The sequence below is a fragment of the Girardinichthys multiradiatus genome, chromosome 23 (genome assembly GCF_021462225.1).
Source record: "Girardinichthys multiradiatus isolate DD_20200921_A chromosome 23, DD_fGirMul_XY1, whole genome shotgun sequence".
NCBI classification, from domain to species: Eukaryota; Metazoa; Chordata; class Actinopteri; order Cyprinodontiformes; family Goodeidae; genus Girardinichthys; species Girardinichthys multiradiatus.
The window spans coordinates 5,373,906-5,389,792 of record NC_061815.1 but is presented as its reverse complement, the minus strand read 5'-3'; the positions used below and the strand labels follow the sequence as shown (position 1 = coordinate 5,389,792).

The window sequence follows — 15,887 nt, the reverse complement described above, 5'->3', positions numbered from 1 at the left end:
CTCCCTCTGCAGGACAGCAGCGCTTATAACCAAAGAAGTCTTTATACAAAACACACCTGCAATACATCACAGCTGCATTCACCACCATTCATCATAATCCAGGCGTCTGACTATTCTATGAGTCCAGTTATTTATTTAAATCACTCACCAGCAGCTATGCAAAAGAAAGGTCAGATTTACACAATGTTCATATAATGCCCTTCAACCTGTTGCACATGGCAGAAACATGTACAACTGTGTGCTGGTCTATCACATGGAATCCAAATAAAACACATTAAAGTTTGTTATTGTATCTGTATTGAGCTGTAAATATAAACTGCAAAGATAAAAACTTAAACAGAGCAGCGAAGTCAGAGTATCCAGCAACTCACTATTTTCACAACCTTCTTCCAAAAAATATTTATTTTCCCCAGAATTCTAAACATAACATCCCATAATATCAAACAGAGAAAGTATATTTGAAATTTTGTAGATGCATTTAAAATAAATCACATATACAAATATAATACAATTATTCACAGCTCTTCCTCAGTACTTTGTAGAAGCACCTTTGGCAGCAATAACAGCTTCCAGTCTCTTCAAGCTTGGCACATCTGTACATGGCTGTTTTCTCCCACTCTTCTCTGCAGATCTTTTCAAGCTAAATCAGGATGGATTGTCAATGCAAGCGACTGTCCACCGTCTCTACATGCTCATGCAGGAGTAAATGCTGCAAGTCACTGACTTGATGCAATCTGCTGGGTTTTAACCAATTCCAATAATAAACTGAATCTGACTGCACTGTTTGATAGTTAGGATTATTGGAATGTATGAACCTAACTTGAAATCTGTAATTCATTGAATTTGTAAAGTGCCTTGAGACAACATGTGTTGTGAATTGGCGCTGGTTGACAGCCATGTTTAGTTTTTTCCAGAGATGTTCAACTAGATTTAAGTCCATGCTATGGCTGAACACCTCAAGAACACTCAAACGCTGCTTCTCACTAGTTATGAACTGTAGGAGACATTTCAGGTCAACCACGTGATCCAAATCCTGTGACAGTAAAGATGGATGTAGTCTCCTTGTGAGACAAGTAAACCCATCACGTCTCTCACCTGCAACCTCTTTTATGTCCAGCAGGGGTTGATGATTTTCCTTAACCAGGAAATAACATTTTCCTTCAGTATCCTGTACAAGGCCACACACATTAAGTCAGTAAAAGCACACACAACATTCTGACTGAAATGCTGAGTTGTGCCTCAAAGTCTAACAGAGAATTGTTAAAAGGGCCCAGAAAGCACATATTTGGTCATTTTGCAGCAGTTCCAGGTGAGGAATATTTAAATGCTTTTTGCCTAAACTTCTGAACACACTTGGGCTGCATGGTAGCACAGTGGTTAACAGTGTTGCCTTGCAGCAAGAAGGTTCCTGTGTTCAAATCCCAGCTTGCAATCTTTTTTAAAGTTTTCCCCTTGCATGTGTGGGCTTCCTCCCATGGTCCAAAAACATGATTTAGTTGGCCTCTCTAAATTGCCCTTTAGGTGTGTGTGTGTGTGTGTGTGTGTGGTTGTCTGTCATGTGCATCTGTGTACTTCCCTATGATGGGTTTAATAAGAGTTTAAATTTGAAAACACAAAGTTTGTTTTCTACAAGTTTAAATTTAGTTTTAAGTCACAAAAGGTTCGTAGCATGTTAAATGATAGCAGCAGAGTGAGAGCTGACTAATGTCTGGATACTGAGCTATGCAGGGCTATATCAGTGTAAAAAACAGTTGTGACACCTTCACCATTTGGCAAGAGAGAGGTACAACCTGGACCCTTAAACTGAAAAACTAAATATTTTTCTGTAGGCGGTGGACAGAAGCAGCAAATCACTAGAAGGTGCATTATGTTCCATTTAGGTTGTAGATGAGGCCTGAGAGCAAAGATGCAGTGAAACATCACAGTTGAGTACATGTGCAGGTAAACTTCTCCCAACGGTAAACCTCCAGCCTGAACATGACATAGCAGCATTTGAAGAGCATAAGCACAGGTCAGGCTGACATGGTAACTCACTTAACAGACCAGCCAATATCAGGTTTTCAGTTTTTATTAGAAAAGACTGCAACAGTTATTGTGACACTTCAGTTTCAAAGCAGGACTACACCCCCTCCCCACATATACAGACATCCCAAACGATGAGCCTGGCCATCATTCAGAGCGGCCTGGCTCACAGTGAGGCAGCTACCAGCGACAACCTCGGTCCATAGAGACATTTATGGCAGTACCACCACCTCTGACTGGGAACTGATGCTGCTGGGACACTGTTTCCACATCTTCACTCCTTAGTCTCCAAACATTTTGTCTTTCATGTGTAGGTGGGAGGTCAGCCAAGGCATCACTCTGTACTGACTCCAGCATCCAGCCACCTCAGGGACTGTATAGTTACAACTCAGCTGTTTATAGCACTACTTATACAGGCTTCTCATATCTACAAACAACCGATGAGATCCTCAAACAGAAAGTCATATCTTTTAGTCCCATTATTCAGAAAAGCTGTCTGTCTGGACTGAGCACTGATAGGTAGGGCAAGGTCTTCATTTAATTTGAATAATGAACTAAAACCTTTATCCAATCAGCTCTGAAAAGGTTGCGATGAGTTCAGCCAGATTTTTGACTTCCTGCTAATGTTTCTCCTGTGAACAGGATGAACCAACACATGGCTAGAAGGCTGATGTGCCTCAGAATAATGAGATAAGGAAGGAAAAAAAAATCAAGAGCCTTTTAAGAATAAAATTGTATAGACAGTTAAATTACAAACATATAAGATGTTGTTGGACATGGGAGCATATATTGACATGGATCTATTTTACTGCAAAAACACAGTAGAATCTTATTTCACATGACGGAATAACTCAGGAGTGCCACCTGAGCACAGAGTCCTTTGCTGTCATTGTGACTGCATGACAGCAGCTTTACTGCTGACCCTCTTTCTTCTCCCCCTCTGAGCCGCCGCCACCGCTGCTGCCGCCGTCCCGCTCTGCTGCCATCTGCACAAACAGCAGCATGGAGTCAGTGCTCTGCACACAAACACTGCTTAAAGACTTTCAGGAGGCTGTCAAACATGAAGGTCATGACCTTACAGGTCATAACTGGGTCATGGACATGCTTCCTACCTTCTTGTAGGCTATTTCAAAGAGTTTAAGAGATGCCTGCTGCAGGTTGTTTGCTGCCTGTTTGATGTTCTCTCCCGTCTCAGAGTCCTTATTGGCCAGGATGTCTCGAACCTTTGTGATCTCCTCCTTCAGCTTGTTGCACTGAGAACAAACAGCAGACAGACATCAGCGAGGAAAACAGGCTCAAGATGCAGAACATTTGAGGGATTTTTACCACACATCCTTTTCTAAAAACTGCTGAATTTCTGAATATAATAAAAGATCCAAAGAAAATTTCCCACAGGCAGTTAGCTTGGCCTTACTGATTATTTAGCAAGGTGAAAACGAAAAGAAATTCCACAGGAGAGGTTAGCTTTCAGCTCCGTGTATTTAACCGTTTAAAACCGAACGTGTCGTCAGCGACACATTTGGACAGCCTCTTTAAGTTACCGCAGCTTGAGCTTGAGCCCTGAAAAATTCCAACGGTTTCTGAAAGCTGTGGAGCTGCACTTCACAGTAAACGTGTAGTTATTACGGTAATTTCACTCCTCCCTCCAGCACGCACAGCCGGAGCAGAAGGTTGTGGAGCAGAGAAATATTTCACCACAAAAATGTGTCAAAAAATGGTTCCTCCCAGGTTGCAAGTTTTGAGATTGAAGGAGCAGATGACGGAGGAACTTCTGACGTGAAAAGGTAACGTTAGACCTGTGCCTTTCCTGTTTGTATTAATGGATGGTTGAAGCTTGATAGTATCTACGTTTTACTATGTATAGACTTTTGTTGGTGTAAAATTTAATTTTTATTGTGTTGTAACTTCTTTAGAACAGTGTGCCAACTTAGTGTGTACAATGTAAGTCTATTTGTACTTTGTATACGTAAATGTGGACATTGCACATATAATATAATGTCTTTGCTAACATTTAGTGTACCATTCGTAGCTTTATTAGTGTTTAGCCACTAGGGCTGGGCGATATGGTCTGAAATTAATAATATGATATATCGAGCAGTTCACCTCAATAATGATAAATGAACAGTAACCCTGACCTAACCACTACAGCCGGACCCACCATGACATTCCCCGAGCCGAACCTTGTACCCGCAGAATGAGCTGCTCCTCTCCCTCCTCGAGCAGCTCTACTGTAGCTTCAATATTGGAAATTTCCCCCATTTTCTCAACGTCGCCGTCTCGTTCGCTTCTTGTCACAGACTCAATGGGGTGGAGTCACATGACTACAGACTGTACACGCAGCGTCTTAAAGGGACGCGAACATAGCCGACAAAAACGACTGTTCATTTTTAAAAATACCGAAATTACTGATATGGGCAAAATGACGTTATCGTCGTAAATTTCGGTGTCGGTAAATTTTCAGTTTATCGCCCCGCCCTATGAGCTACATTAGCACATGCCTTGTTTGTTCTATATACTATGTGTGAGAGACTAGCTGAATATTTTTCCTCCACTTTCAGCTTCTCTTGTCAGGAGGAGCAGAGAAGTCTGCATGTGCTCCACTATCCAACCAGTGACCAGTGGGGACACAATGCGCTGGGAAAAGACAGTTCACTGGGAAGCCCACCACTGTTTTCCAGCATGTCAGCAACCAAAGCACAGCATGGTAGTGGGAGGATTGTTATGTGGGCCTGTGTGTGTAAACAGACAGGAAGGGGCCTGTGATTGACAGCTTTTAAGACGGCATTAAAAGAGAAGAAGTCTCAGCTTCCTCGTTGTCCTCCTCACGACTTCCTGTGTGTTTTAGGATGACTCGTTTCTCCTGCATGGAGAACTCCTCTGACCACATCTGCAAATTCTTCCAAATACAGGCACCACACCTCATATCCACTCCAGGCCTTTTAACTGCTTCATCGACGATGACGTAATGAAGGAACTGCCCACACCTGCCCATTAAAAAGCCTTCGAGTCAATTGTCCAATTATGTTCGGCCCTTTAAAAAGTAGGCGGGACATGTTAAGGAGCTGAAACTCCTACAACCCTTCGTCCAATCTGAATGTTGATAACTTCATAAGAAAGCTGAGAGGCTGCACACCACATCCATGACCATTATGTGTCGAACATGCTTCAGTAAACCAGTAGAAAAACTAAACTGGTGTCCAAATACATATGGCCCAAACTGTTTTCTTTAAGAGCTCAGACTGCAGAAGATGTTGTTGCTGTACCTCATCAGCAGGAAGCTGATCTTTGAACTCCTCCATCTTAGATTCTGTGTCATGGATGATGCCCTCAGCCATGTTGACAGCCTCCACACTTTCCTGTAGCAGCAGTAACAGTCATCAATGTGATGAACAGAAACAACCGGAGGACATGTCGAGGTTCAAAATACAACATCTCACCTTTCTCCTCCTGTCCTCCTCTGCGTACCTCTCAGCGTTCTTGATCATGTTCTCGATGTCATCCTTGCTGAGACCTCCTGATGACTGGATCACAACTGAAGGGAGAAGTCAGGCAGATGTTAGGAAACTGACCAAGCAGCAGAAACTAGAGTAGGACAACATCCACAGAGTTGAACTCTGGATGTTCTCACCAAAGCCACAACCTCTGGGGTCAACATTTTGTTTTAACGCTTTGATTCACTTTAACAGCAGAGGGCTGCTTCCTGCAGACGTACATAAACACAACAACGAATCTTCTGATCAGTCAGAAAACAGCACCATGCTGAAGTATTAGTGCCGCAGACACTAATTTCTCATTTGTTGCCGAGCCGCTAACCCTGGATGTGACATCATCACGCCTGCCATTCATCCACCATCTTGGTAGTCCATCACTCCTACAATCAGCCACTGTGATGGCTAGTTCACACAACATTAAGAATCAAGTGTCCAAAATGTTATTACTTTCTAAACAATTAACATTATTCTAATAAAATAATTCTTTATTTTTCCTTTCTGCTGTGTGAACTGGTTGCTGAACATCTAGCAACGCTGTTCTCCATTCGCTCTCAGAACCAATTTGATCTCATTCCCAAATCCTCAAAACAAATCCTGGTTCCTAAACTTGCACATCCACACTGACCTGTAATATCACTGCAAAGACTTCTTGGTTACTGGTTTCACTTTTATTCGTATTTGTTCCTGTTCACTGTTACTAGCCTATTAAAAGTGTTCCTTGAGTATTTGAACTGGAAGTTGAAGTATTTTGTTAGTAAATTCCTGTATTTGGAGAGAGGTTGTTTGTGTTTATTCTGTATATGTGCAGGGCTTGCTGTTTGAGATGAATTTAATCCATCTATTGTTCTAGAACAATAACTGGCAGAAACTAAGAGCTGTTTGGCTGTTTATTCCTGATAACCAAGTGGTGGTCATTTACATTCAAATCACTAACACTGCTAATAATTAATAACTCTTAATAAGTGCCTTTGGCACTTGAACGTTGGTAGAAGTTCAGATTCGGTCTAATCTGAATGGAGACCTTGACACAAGTTCATCAGGTTGATTGATTCTTCAATTCAATTCAGTATATTTATATAGCGTATGTTGTCAACACATGTTGTCTCAAGGCTCTTCACAACAGTCAGGTTCATACATTCAAATTAATCCTAACCATTGAAGAATGCAGTCGGATTCAGTTATTTATTCAAATTGGATAAAAAGTTTTTCTGTCTAAGGAAACCAAGCAGATTGCATCCAGTCAGAGACTTGTAACAGTCACTCCTCCTGGATGAGCATGTAGAGACAGTGGAGAGGAAAAACTCCTTTTTAACAGGAAGAAACCTCCAGCAGAACCAGAACCAGGCTCAGTGTGAACGGCCATCTTCCACGACCTGAGCTGTGGATCGCTGCAGTTCCTCTAGAGTTACCATGGCCTCTTGGCTGTTTCTCTGATTAATGCCTTTGTTTTAGAACAAGACCCTGCTTCCTGCTTTAAACCTCTCCATATGACCTGCTGTGTTCCTTGGTCTTCATGATGCTGCTCTCCAACAGCCTCTGAGGCCAGAAACAGAACAGCTGCAGCTAGACTGAGATTAAATGACGCACAGGTGGACTCTAACTACTAATTAAGTGACGTCTGAAATTAAATGGCTGCATTAGAGTAAAGGGGACTGAATACAAATGAGTTTTTGAATTTTCCTCAATAACTAAAATGTGTGCATCCTGTTTCTTCCACATCCCAGCCATCCACTACGTTGTGTTGGTATATCACATTAAATTCCAATGACGTTGGAGTTTGTAGGTATAAAGTGAGAAGGGCCATGGGTATAAGGACTCTTCCAAGGCCCTGTGTGGAGTTAGATGAAGCCTGTTACTCACTCTGCTGCTCGCGGCCCGTGCCCTTGTCCTTGGCAGATACATGAACGATGCCGTTGGCGTCAATGTCAAAGGTCACTTCTATCTGAGGGACTCCACGAGGGGCTGGGGGGATTCCTACCAGGGTGAACTGCCCCAGGACCTTGTTATCTGCTGCCATCTCTCTCTCCCCCTGACATACTTTAATCTCCACCTGAGTCTGTCCATCTGCTGCTGTGGAGAACACCTGCAGATCACAGACACAGGATGCTGCTCTGGGTTCTGTGGCGAACCTGTTTAAAGTGTGCAGGGCTGCTCTGCAGATGCACCTACCTGACTCTTCTTGGTGGGGATGGTGGTGTTCCTGTTGATGAGCTTAGTGAAGACGCCTCCCAGCGTCTCAATACCCAGCGACAGTGGAGACACATCCAAGAGGAGCACATCAGTCACATCACCAGCAAGAACACCGCCCTGGATGGCTGCTCCTATGGCAACGGCCTCGTCGGGGTTGACAGACTTGCTTGGTGCTCGCCCAAACAGGTCCTGTACTGTCTGCTGAACCTGCAGATGCAGTGAGGTAGAGGGGTTACCATCAGTCATATATACAACAATGACAGATAAAGCTGACCTGACGAGGTTATTGCTTTAAGCTTAATGATGTTATCCTCAAAGTGATCTGAAACTCTGCATGCCGAAAAATTGTCATTCCCAACTTTAAATAGGTTGCTAGGAGACCAAAGTACAGGACAGATCTGGCCGACTTTAGCTAACATCTGCTGGCAGGACTTTTAGAGATGTGGAGGAAAAGATGATCAGCTGTTAAACGTGTGGGTTCATTCATGAGCTGCACCTGTACAGGTCCTTCTCAAAATATTAACATATTGTGATAAAGTTCATTATTTTCTATAATGTAATGATGAAAATGTAACATTCATATATTTTAGATTCATTGCACACTAACTGAAATATTTCAGGTCTTTTATTGTCTTAATACGGATGATTGTGGCATACAGCTCATGAAAACCCAAAATTCCTATCTAACAAAATTAGCATATTTCATCCGACCAATAAAAGAAAAGTGTTTTTAATACAAAAAACGTCAACCTTCAAATAATCATGTACAGTTATGCACTTTGTTTAGAGTGTTTAGAATTAACTCGTTGATTCAGATGATTAGGTTCATAGCTCGTTTAGAGACCCTTTTAATGATATGCTAATTTTGTGAGATAGGAATTTTGGGTTTTCATGAGCTGTATGCCAAAATCATCCGTATTAAGACAATAAAAGACCTGAAATATTTCAGTTAGTGTGCAATTAATCTAAAATATATGAATGTTACATTTTCATCATGATATTATGGAAAATAATGAACTTTATCACAATATGCTAATATTTTGAGAAGGACCTGTACATGACCTAGGACATCATCTACTTCAGACTGGCCAAGAAGCAATGCAACGGCCTCTTGGCATGAAGGGAAAAGGTCCATCAAAGTGCTTCAGTCATGTTATTTTAACTTGCCAAGCACAGGATGGAGCACATGACCTTGGGCTCCATATGCCAAGCTCAACACACGGATGGATGGGGTCGCTTGGTTTGATCCAGCGATAACTCTGTAATTATGCTGCTGTAAGGCATATAGACCACCAGCTTTCCTTCATACTGGTCATCTTCCATTAATTTACAGTTGGGTTCAAAATAATAGTATGTTTAACGATGCGGGTTAAGCTCCTAAATCATGGGGAACACTGGACATCATATTCTAAACCAAACTATGATGAAAAATGTATCCATTTTTTTATTACTTTACAGAAATTGAACGAAAGATGAACACTGGGCTGTTCAATATAATCACAGTATCTGTATTTTTCTTTACAAACTAAATATTTACTAGATAAACTGAACAATCTTTAGTATTCATTATTCCTGTGAATCACTGAACTAATATTTAGCAGTGTAACCACCGTTTCTGAGAAGTGATTCACATCTGTGCTACATGGAGTCGACCAACGTCTGACACCTAAACTAGGGTCTGGGGATTGGGCTAGCCGTACCAGAACTCTCGTTGATCCGGAACCAAGATGCTGCTCGCTTACTGGTGTGTTTGGGGTTGTTCTCTTGTTCAAACACCAATTGAAAAGATTTCTTCAGCATAAGTCAACATGACCTCTGCAGGCATTTTGATGCAAACTGATCCATGATCCCCTGTATGCAGTAAATAGGCCCGAAAGCATAGTAAGAGTAACATCCCCATATCATGATGCTTGACCCACCATGCTTCAGTCTTCAGAGTGCTCTGTGGCTTTAATTCAGTGTTTGAGGTCATCTGACAAACTGCTTGGACTAAAAAAAGAACAATTTGAGTTTCTCCACTTCTGTTTAGGCCAGATGTTTTGTTCTGGGTCAAATTGTACCCTCTTCAACACATCTTATTTTTTTAAACAGTGGAACTTTGCAGGGGCTTATTTCTGATTGACACCCGTATGAAGCTGTTCTAATTGTCACAGTTTTTACCGTCAACGTCAGACCTCCTTAGATCAGCCTGGAGTTGACCGTTGCCTCAGGCTTTGCTATTCTGGCTCCCAATCCTCCACGTCTCTGGTTTTGATTTCCAATTTAAAGCATTAGAGATCATTTTCTGCACTTTATACGTTTTCCCCTCTCCTATCAACGTCCTAATCAAAGTACGCAGTTCTTCTAAGCAAGGCCTGGAACGACTCATTTTTGTCAGGTTTTCAGAGAGAAATGCATGTACAACATGTGCTGGAGTCATCCTTAAATAAAAGCCACCTGATTAAGATCTGTTTCTTCAGAATAAATGACCTAGTAACTGAACTCCACACTGCTCTTATCTGAACCCGCCTCGTAAAAATCCAGCAGACTCAAAACGTACGTCTGTGGAGTCCCATAGGCCCAAAGAAACTAAACATCACTCTTAAAAGACAACCGTTGAATGGCTCAGCCTATCGTCGATGGTCGATAAATTCATCCACTCGCCAAACCTTTCTACACCTACTAGTAAATTATTTGCCATGTGATGAAATGATTTCTACCAAAAACGGTGATTTTAAACAACTGTATCTGCAGCCATTTCTGAAATCAACCTCGAATGCTCAGTGTATTCTTCCAATAGAAACAGTCTTGGCCGAGGAGGTTGTCCTGCTCTACTGTGATCCTGTGCTTCCTCAGAATGACAGAGCATTGAAGTGGTTTACTTTTTCTTACATGGGGTTTTATGATGTTCAAAATCGGACTACATTCATTCAACCAATGAATGGTTCGCAATGGTAACTGAATCTAAATCTGACTGTATTGGATTAGAATGTTTTCATATCATTAACACCTAAACGGTGGCTTGAAATGACTTGTTTTGAGAAGTGAAGGCTGTACTGTTTGCTACATTTTAACTGAAAGGCCCTCCATTAAAAAAGGTTAAATGCAGGAAAAAGAACCCTGAATTAAAACGTACCTTGGGCATGCGGGTCATGCCTCCCACCAGCAGCACCTCTCCGATGTCTCCCTTGGACACCTCAGCGTCCTGCATGGCCTTCTGGCAGGGGGCCACGGTGCGACGGATCAGGTCGGCCACGATGCCCTCGAACTGAGCACGGGTCAGTTTCATGTTCAGATGTTTGGGTCCAGAAGCATCCATGGTCAGGTAGGGAAGGTTGATGTCAGTCTGGGGAACAGGGGATAAACCCATTGTGAACATGTCTGGTTTCGGACTGTACGACCCTGGTGCTAGGCCATCAGAACCAGGCCAGTCTACAGGAGAATCAGACTCTAAAACAGAACCTGCTGCAATGAAACAGTTTTATGTAGCAGAACTTCCACACTGTTAATACAGCTGATGAGCTGGACACAAGCTGGTTAGACAGCTGAGTACAAGCTGTTGTTTCATAAATTCTCTTGTCTTGACTTCATACCTGCAGTGAAGATGACAGCTCACATTTGGCCTTCTCTGCAGCCTCTCTGACCCGCTGCAGCGCCATGTTGTCCTTCATGAGGTCCACACCAGACTGAAGAGACAGACAGTGTCAAGAAAAGTCTTCAGGAAGAAGAAAGTAGTCCTTTACATTACACACCTCTCTTTTGAACTCCTTCACAATGTGCTTGAGGAGGTGCTGGTCAAAGTCTTCTCCTCCCAGGAAGGTGTCGCCGTTGGTGGATTTCACCTCAAAAACTCCCTTCTGGATCTCCAGGACTGAGATATCAAAGGTGCCACCACCCAGGTCATACACGGCAATACTGGAGGAAAAACAGACATCTATTTTAATCTCATAATTAGAAAGATCCAAGATAAGCATCTATATTTCTCCAGTGGGTGAGATGGTGTCATCAGTAGCGTTCCTGTTGTCCTCATACTCACATCTTGTCCTGGGTTTTTTCTAGGCCGTAGGCCAGAGCAGCAGCGGTCGGCTCGTTGATCACACGCAGGACATTCAGACCAGCGATCTGACCAGCATCTTTGGTGGCCTGAGAACAGACAGTTTATTATTACTGAGGAAGGAAAACCTAGAAGTTGTCTTCTATTGTGATTCAGGAAAGCAACACTGCTCTAAAACTGAGAAACCTTCAAGCCTTCAGTCTATAAAGAGGAATCAAACAGGGAAATGTTCATTTTAACAAACTAATATAGAAAATGTCACTGGCTAATATTTTCAGATTATATTTTAAAGCAACAAAACATTTCTGAAAAATTAACTTCTGAATAATGAGAGGCACACTTCATGACCATAAATACACTGTTGTTCAGCAAGTCCAATTGTTCTCTGACCTGGGTATCCTTTACTGAACTCAGTGACCCAATTAAAGCATGTTTATAGGCGTCAGTCTAGGAGTTCCCCGCTGAACCCCAGCCGAGCTAAGGCGGAGCTGATGGGCCATTTAAAACCGAGCATCACAGGGGGCTAATAAAAAGGGTGTGTGTGTGTGTGTGTGTTGTACCTGTCTCTGAGAGTCATTGAAGTAAGCTGGAACAGTGATCACAGCATTCTTCACTTTGCTGCCCAGGTAGTTCTCTACAACACACAACAACAATCAGTGCTCCAGGCCCTGCTCCCACATAGACCAGGCTAGATGGACTTTCACTGCCAACATACCTGCGGTCTCCTTCATCTTTATGAGGACAAAGGCTCCAACCTGGCTGGGGGAGTACATCTTCCCGTGAGCTTCGACCCAAGCGTCGCCATTAGAGGCCCGAACAATCTTGTAGGGAACATTCTTTCTGTTGAAGGAAATAAGCTCAACATTAAGAACATGTTGGTTTTACAGCGATTTCTGATCCAGCAGTGATTGAGTTAGATTTTGGTTTTACAGGGCGAGACCACAGCAGCACTCACAGGTCTTTCTGGACCTCAGCATCCTCAAAGCGGCGTCCTATCAGCCTCTTGGTGGCATACAGTGTGTTCTTAGGGTTGGTAACAGCCTGGCGCTTAGCAGGCATCCCCACCAGACGCTCCCCCTCTGCTGTGAAGGCAACGACTGACGGGGTTGTCCTAGCTCCCTCTGCGTTCTCCAACACCTGGAGGAGGAGGAGAACCTCAGGTTAGTTCAAGAACATTCAGGCTGCAGGTAACATACACCACTTAACCTTTAGCCCACAGCAAAGGTAGGAAGAGCTTTTAAAGAGAGGTCACAGAAGGCAGACTATTCTACATGGTGGTTTTTTCTCACCACTGATTTTACTTGGGTGAAAACACTCAAAACGTCTAAAGTCAACAGTTTAATTAAATAGTGCCAACCATCCCTTGCTACATGGTTAGGTGTTTTACAGCTATCAGAAGGACTAGCAATACATCCAGAAACTGATTGGTGACCAGAATTATGTTCAGTTTGTTCGGCTCTGATCTGTGAACACTATAATAAGGGCCACCAGGTCGCCCAACCAAAACGAGTCAGCCATCCTCAGTATCAGTGAGGTGTTAAAGATGAAGTCAGCAGAAGGACAAAGATGGGTACAGATAATAAAAAAAAATGATTTTCTACAACCTGTTGAGACATTTTAAAGCAGTAAAACACTGTTTGACCAGAACTGTTCTTTTTAGCTAGGTTCCAACTTTATGAGAAATGCTTTGACCGCCAATTTAGTGCTCTTCCAATCGAAGACGACCTATAACAAATATCAAGCAGTCTCTGAAATTATCTGGGAAAAGAAAACCACACAGTGTTACCACTTCTGCCATAGGCGTCTGATTTTTGTACAACTCATGGCTAAAAAAGCCACATTTAATGATATATTTGCAATAGTTAAATTCTCTGGCCAGGGTTCCTACATATTCTTAATGTCAAGATCCTAAACATTTCCACAGTCAAATTCCCAGTATTCTTAATTGTTTCTAGGTCTATATTTAGGTATCAATACCACATTCCCTTTCAGTTCATTGCAGATATTTCTACATTGGTCAGACGTTAAGCAAAAAACTAAAGACAGACAGATGGATAAAACGTAGATAATGGAATGTGAAATGAAATCTGGAGCTACCAACACGTTTCTATACTAGATCTTCTTTACAGCACCCAACAGACTGTTCTGCAAACAATCCCAAGGTTTTATCAACTTCAAGCAGTTGTTGAACTTTAACAATATGTGCTACATAAAAAAAATGTGGGATGTCATGTTCTCAATATGAACCACACACTGACAACAAAAAAATCTGTTTTTATACAAAATATCTCAATACACCTGATATTTATTCAGAACTTCATGACATTTACTAACCTCAGTGGGTATCGAAAAAAAAACAACAAAAAAACATCCTATCAGCAAAAAAAAAAAAGCTTACCAACATGGATATGGCTGTTCAAAGCCAGTCGGTCTACATCCCTGACACAGACATCAGCTAATCCTCACCTTGGCCTGTTTCCCCTCCATGACGGCAACACATGAGTTGGTGGTTCCCAGGTCAATGCCGATCACTGACCCCTTGACGGCCTCAGACCTGCAGCAGAAACACGCACATTTCAAACAAGAAGCGATGCATTTATGTTACGCACAATTGACTAAACTGTGCGCTTTGCAAACCTTGATGCAGTATACTGAATCTGGTTTCAAACATAGCTTCAGTTCAAACAGCAGCATGTTAGTCTTTTAGTATTTACACTCACGCATAGTCTCTTCTGGACAGGGATGTGAGAGCATCTGGCTGGAAACCCCTCCAACATGCCTGAGAATGGCACAAAACATTACATAATGAGGCATAATTTATTAAAAACGAGTCCAAATGTTTTAGCTGGAATAACAGCTCGACAGGAAGTCAATGTAAAGCTAAATGAGCTTTGTAGATTCCCGGGCCCCGTTTTAGCTGCGAAACAGCATGAAGGGGTTGGGGAGACTCGAAGGTCACAGAAACATTGGAAAAACATCGTCATAAAATATTACATTTTTCAGTAGATCAAAGAAAAATGAATAAACAGTTATTCAATAAACAATTTGAGAATGTATGGCTTTTAATACTTGGCATACAGTGTTAAGTGCAATAGCCCCCTGAGCTGACGCATGTCAGTTTTACAGCATCCTCTTGCGATGAGACCAGCAGCCAACTCAAAACATGAAGAGCTCACTAATCACACAACATGGAGATGTTCAATAACCCCGCAAACAACTTAATGTCACAGGCCACTTCGGTCAACACAAAGGTTACTGACGGGAGAAACTGTGAGGTGGTCTGAAGCTAGCGCTGTTAGCATGCTAAGCTAAGCGGCTAACTGTCAGGTTTTCAAACCAGGCTCAGCACAGAGCGTGTGTCAATGTACCAGTAAGAATGTCTGCCTCTTACCTTGTTGACCAAAGAAGACACATTTCGACAACCGTTCCTTGTTGGGAGAGACCTTGAAACGCATCTTGCAACACTCAACATTTTGACAAGCCGGCCAACAGGCTAACTAAAGCTGTTTCTAAAGGAACAAACAGAAAAGCAACGCGGTACGCCTAAAGTCCCAGTGCGACCTGAGAACTGCTGAACTGGGAGGATAAAGCTGCAGAAGTGTCCTCTGTCAGTGTCCAAGCGGAAAGAAGCTCCAACTCAGGCCCGATTTGACTGCTTGTGTCCGGACTGCAACAGCGTAGAAAAGGCGAAGCTGCTTCTGGAATGATCTAACACATGTTACACCAGACACCACCGGAGGACCCAGATTGGCCTGTACAGATACTGCCTGAAAAGTTTTACTGAAAGACAAAATATTTCAGGGATGTTCGAGAAACTTTGCGTATTCTTACCTGACAGTATAAACTAAATAAAAATATTAAAACTTCATCGGGAATAGATCATTTGTTATTTCTGTCCTTTCCTGTTTTTTGTGAGTTTGGCCCATTCAGGGACAGACACAGGTAGTGGGCATGTGAAGGTCATGATGTAACGACTACGAGAAGGTTTCACGCGTGTTACATCAGTGATGCTGAATGAACGTAAATGGTGTGTCATAAGCCACTGTTATCTAGTTTTTTCACAGCATGCTATAGAAGCAAACTATAGAACTTAAAAAGCCATTTTTAATTCCTGTAAGTTCCTTTTTTCATACTCCACCCTTAAACACAAA

The 15,887-nt window shown here is 42.4% G+C and overlaps 1 protein-coding gene across 1 annotated transcript; it reads right to left on the bottom strand.

Annotated features, from left to right (window-relative positions):
• Positions 1 to 2,052: 2,052 nt before the first annotated feature.
• On the bottom strand, positions 2,053 to 15,458 carry hspa9 (heat shock protein 9). The gene is made up of 16 exons (XM_047353183.1): positions 15,128 to 15,458; positions 14,457 to 14,515; positions 14,203 to 14,290; positions 12,692 to 12,873; positions 12,452 to 12,576; positions 12,297 to 12,370; positions 11,719 to 11,825; positions 11,435 to 11,597; positions 11,276 to 11,368; positions 10,819 to 11,028; positions 7,683 to 7,910; positions 7,374 to 7,596; positions 5,460 to 5,554; positions 5,286 to 5,378; positions 3,135 to 3,275; positions 2,053 to 3,008 (listed from the first exon to the last, which is right to left on the bottom strand). Exons 1-16 carry the CDS (start codon positions 15,206 to 15,208, stop codon positions 2,934 to 2,936), a joined length of 2,037 nt encoding a protein of 678 aa, XP_047209139.1. The 5' UTR covers positions 15,209 to 15,458; the 3' UTR covers positions 2,053 to 2,933.
• Between the last annotated feature and the right edge of the window lie 429 nt (positions 15,459 to 15,887).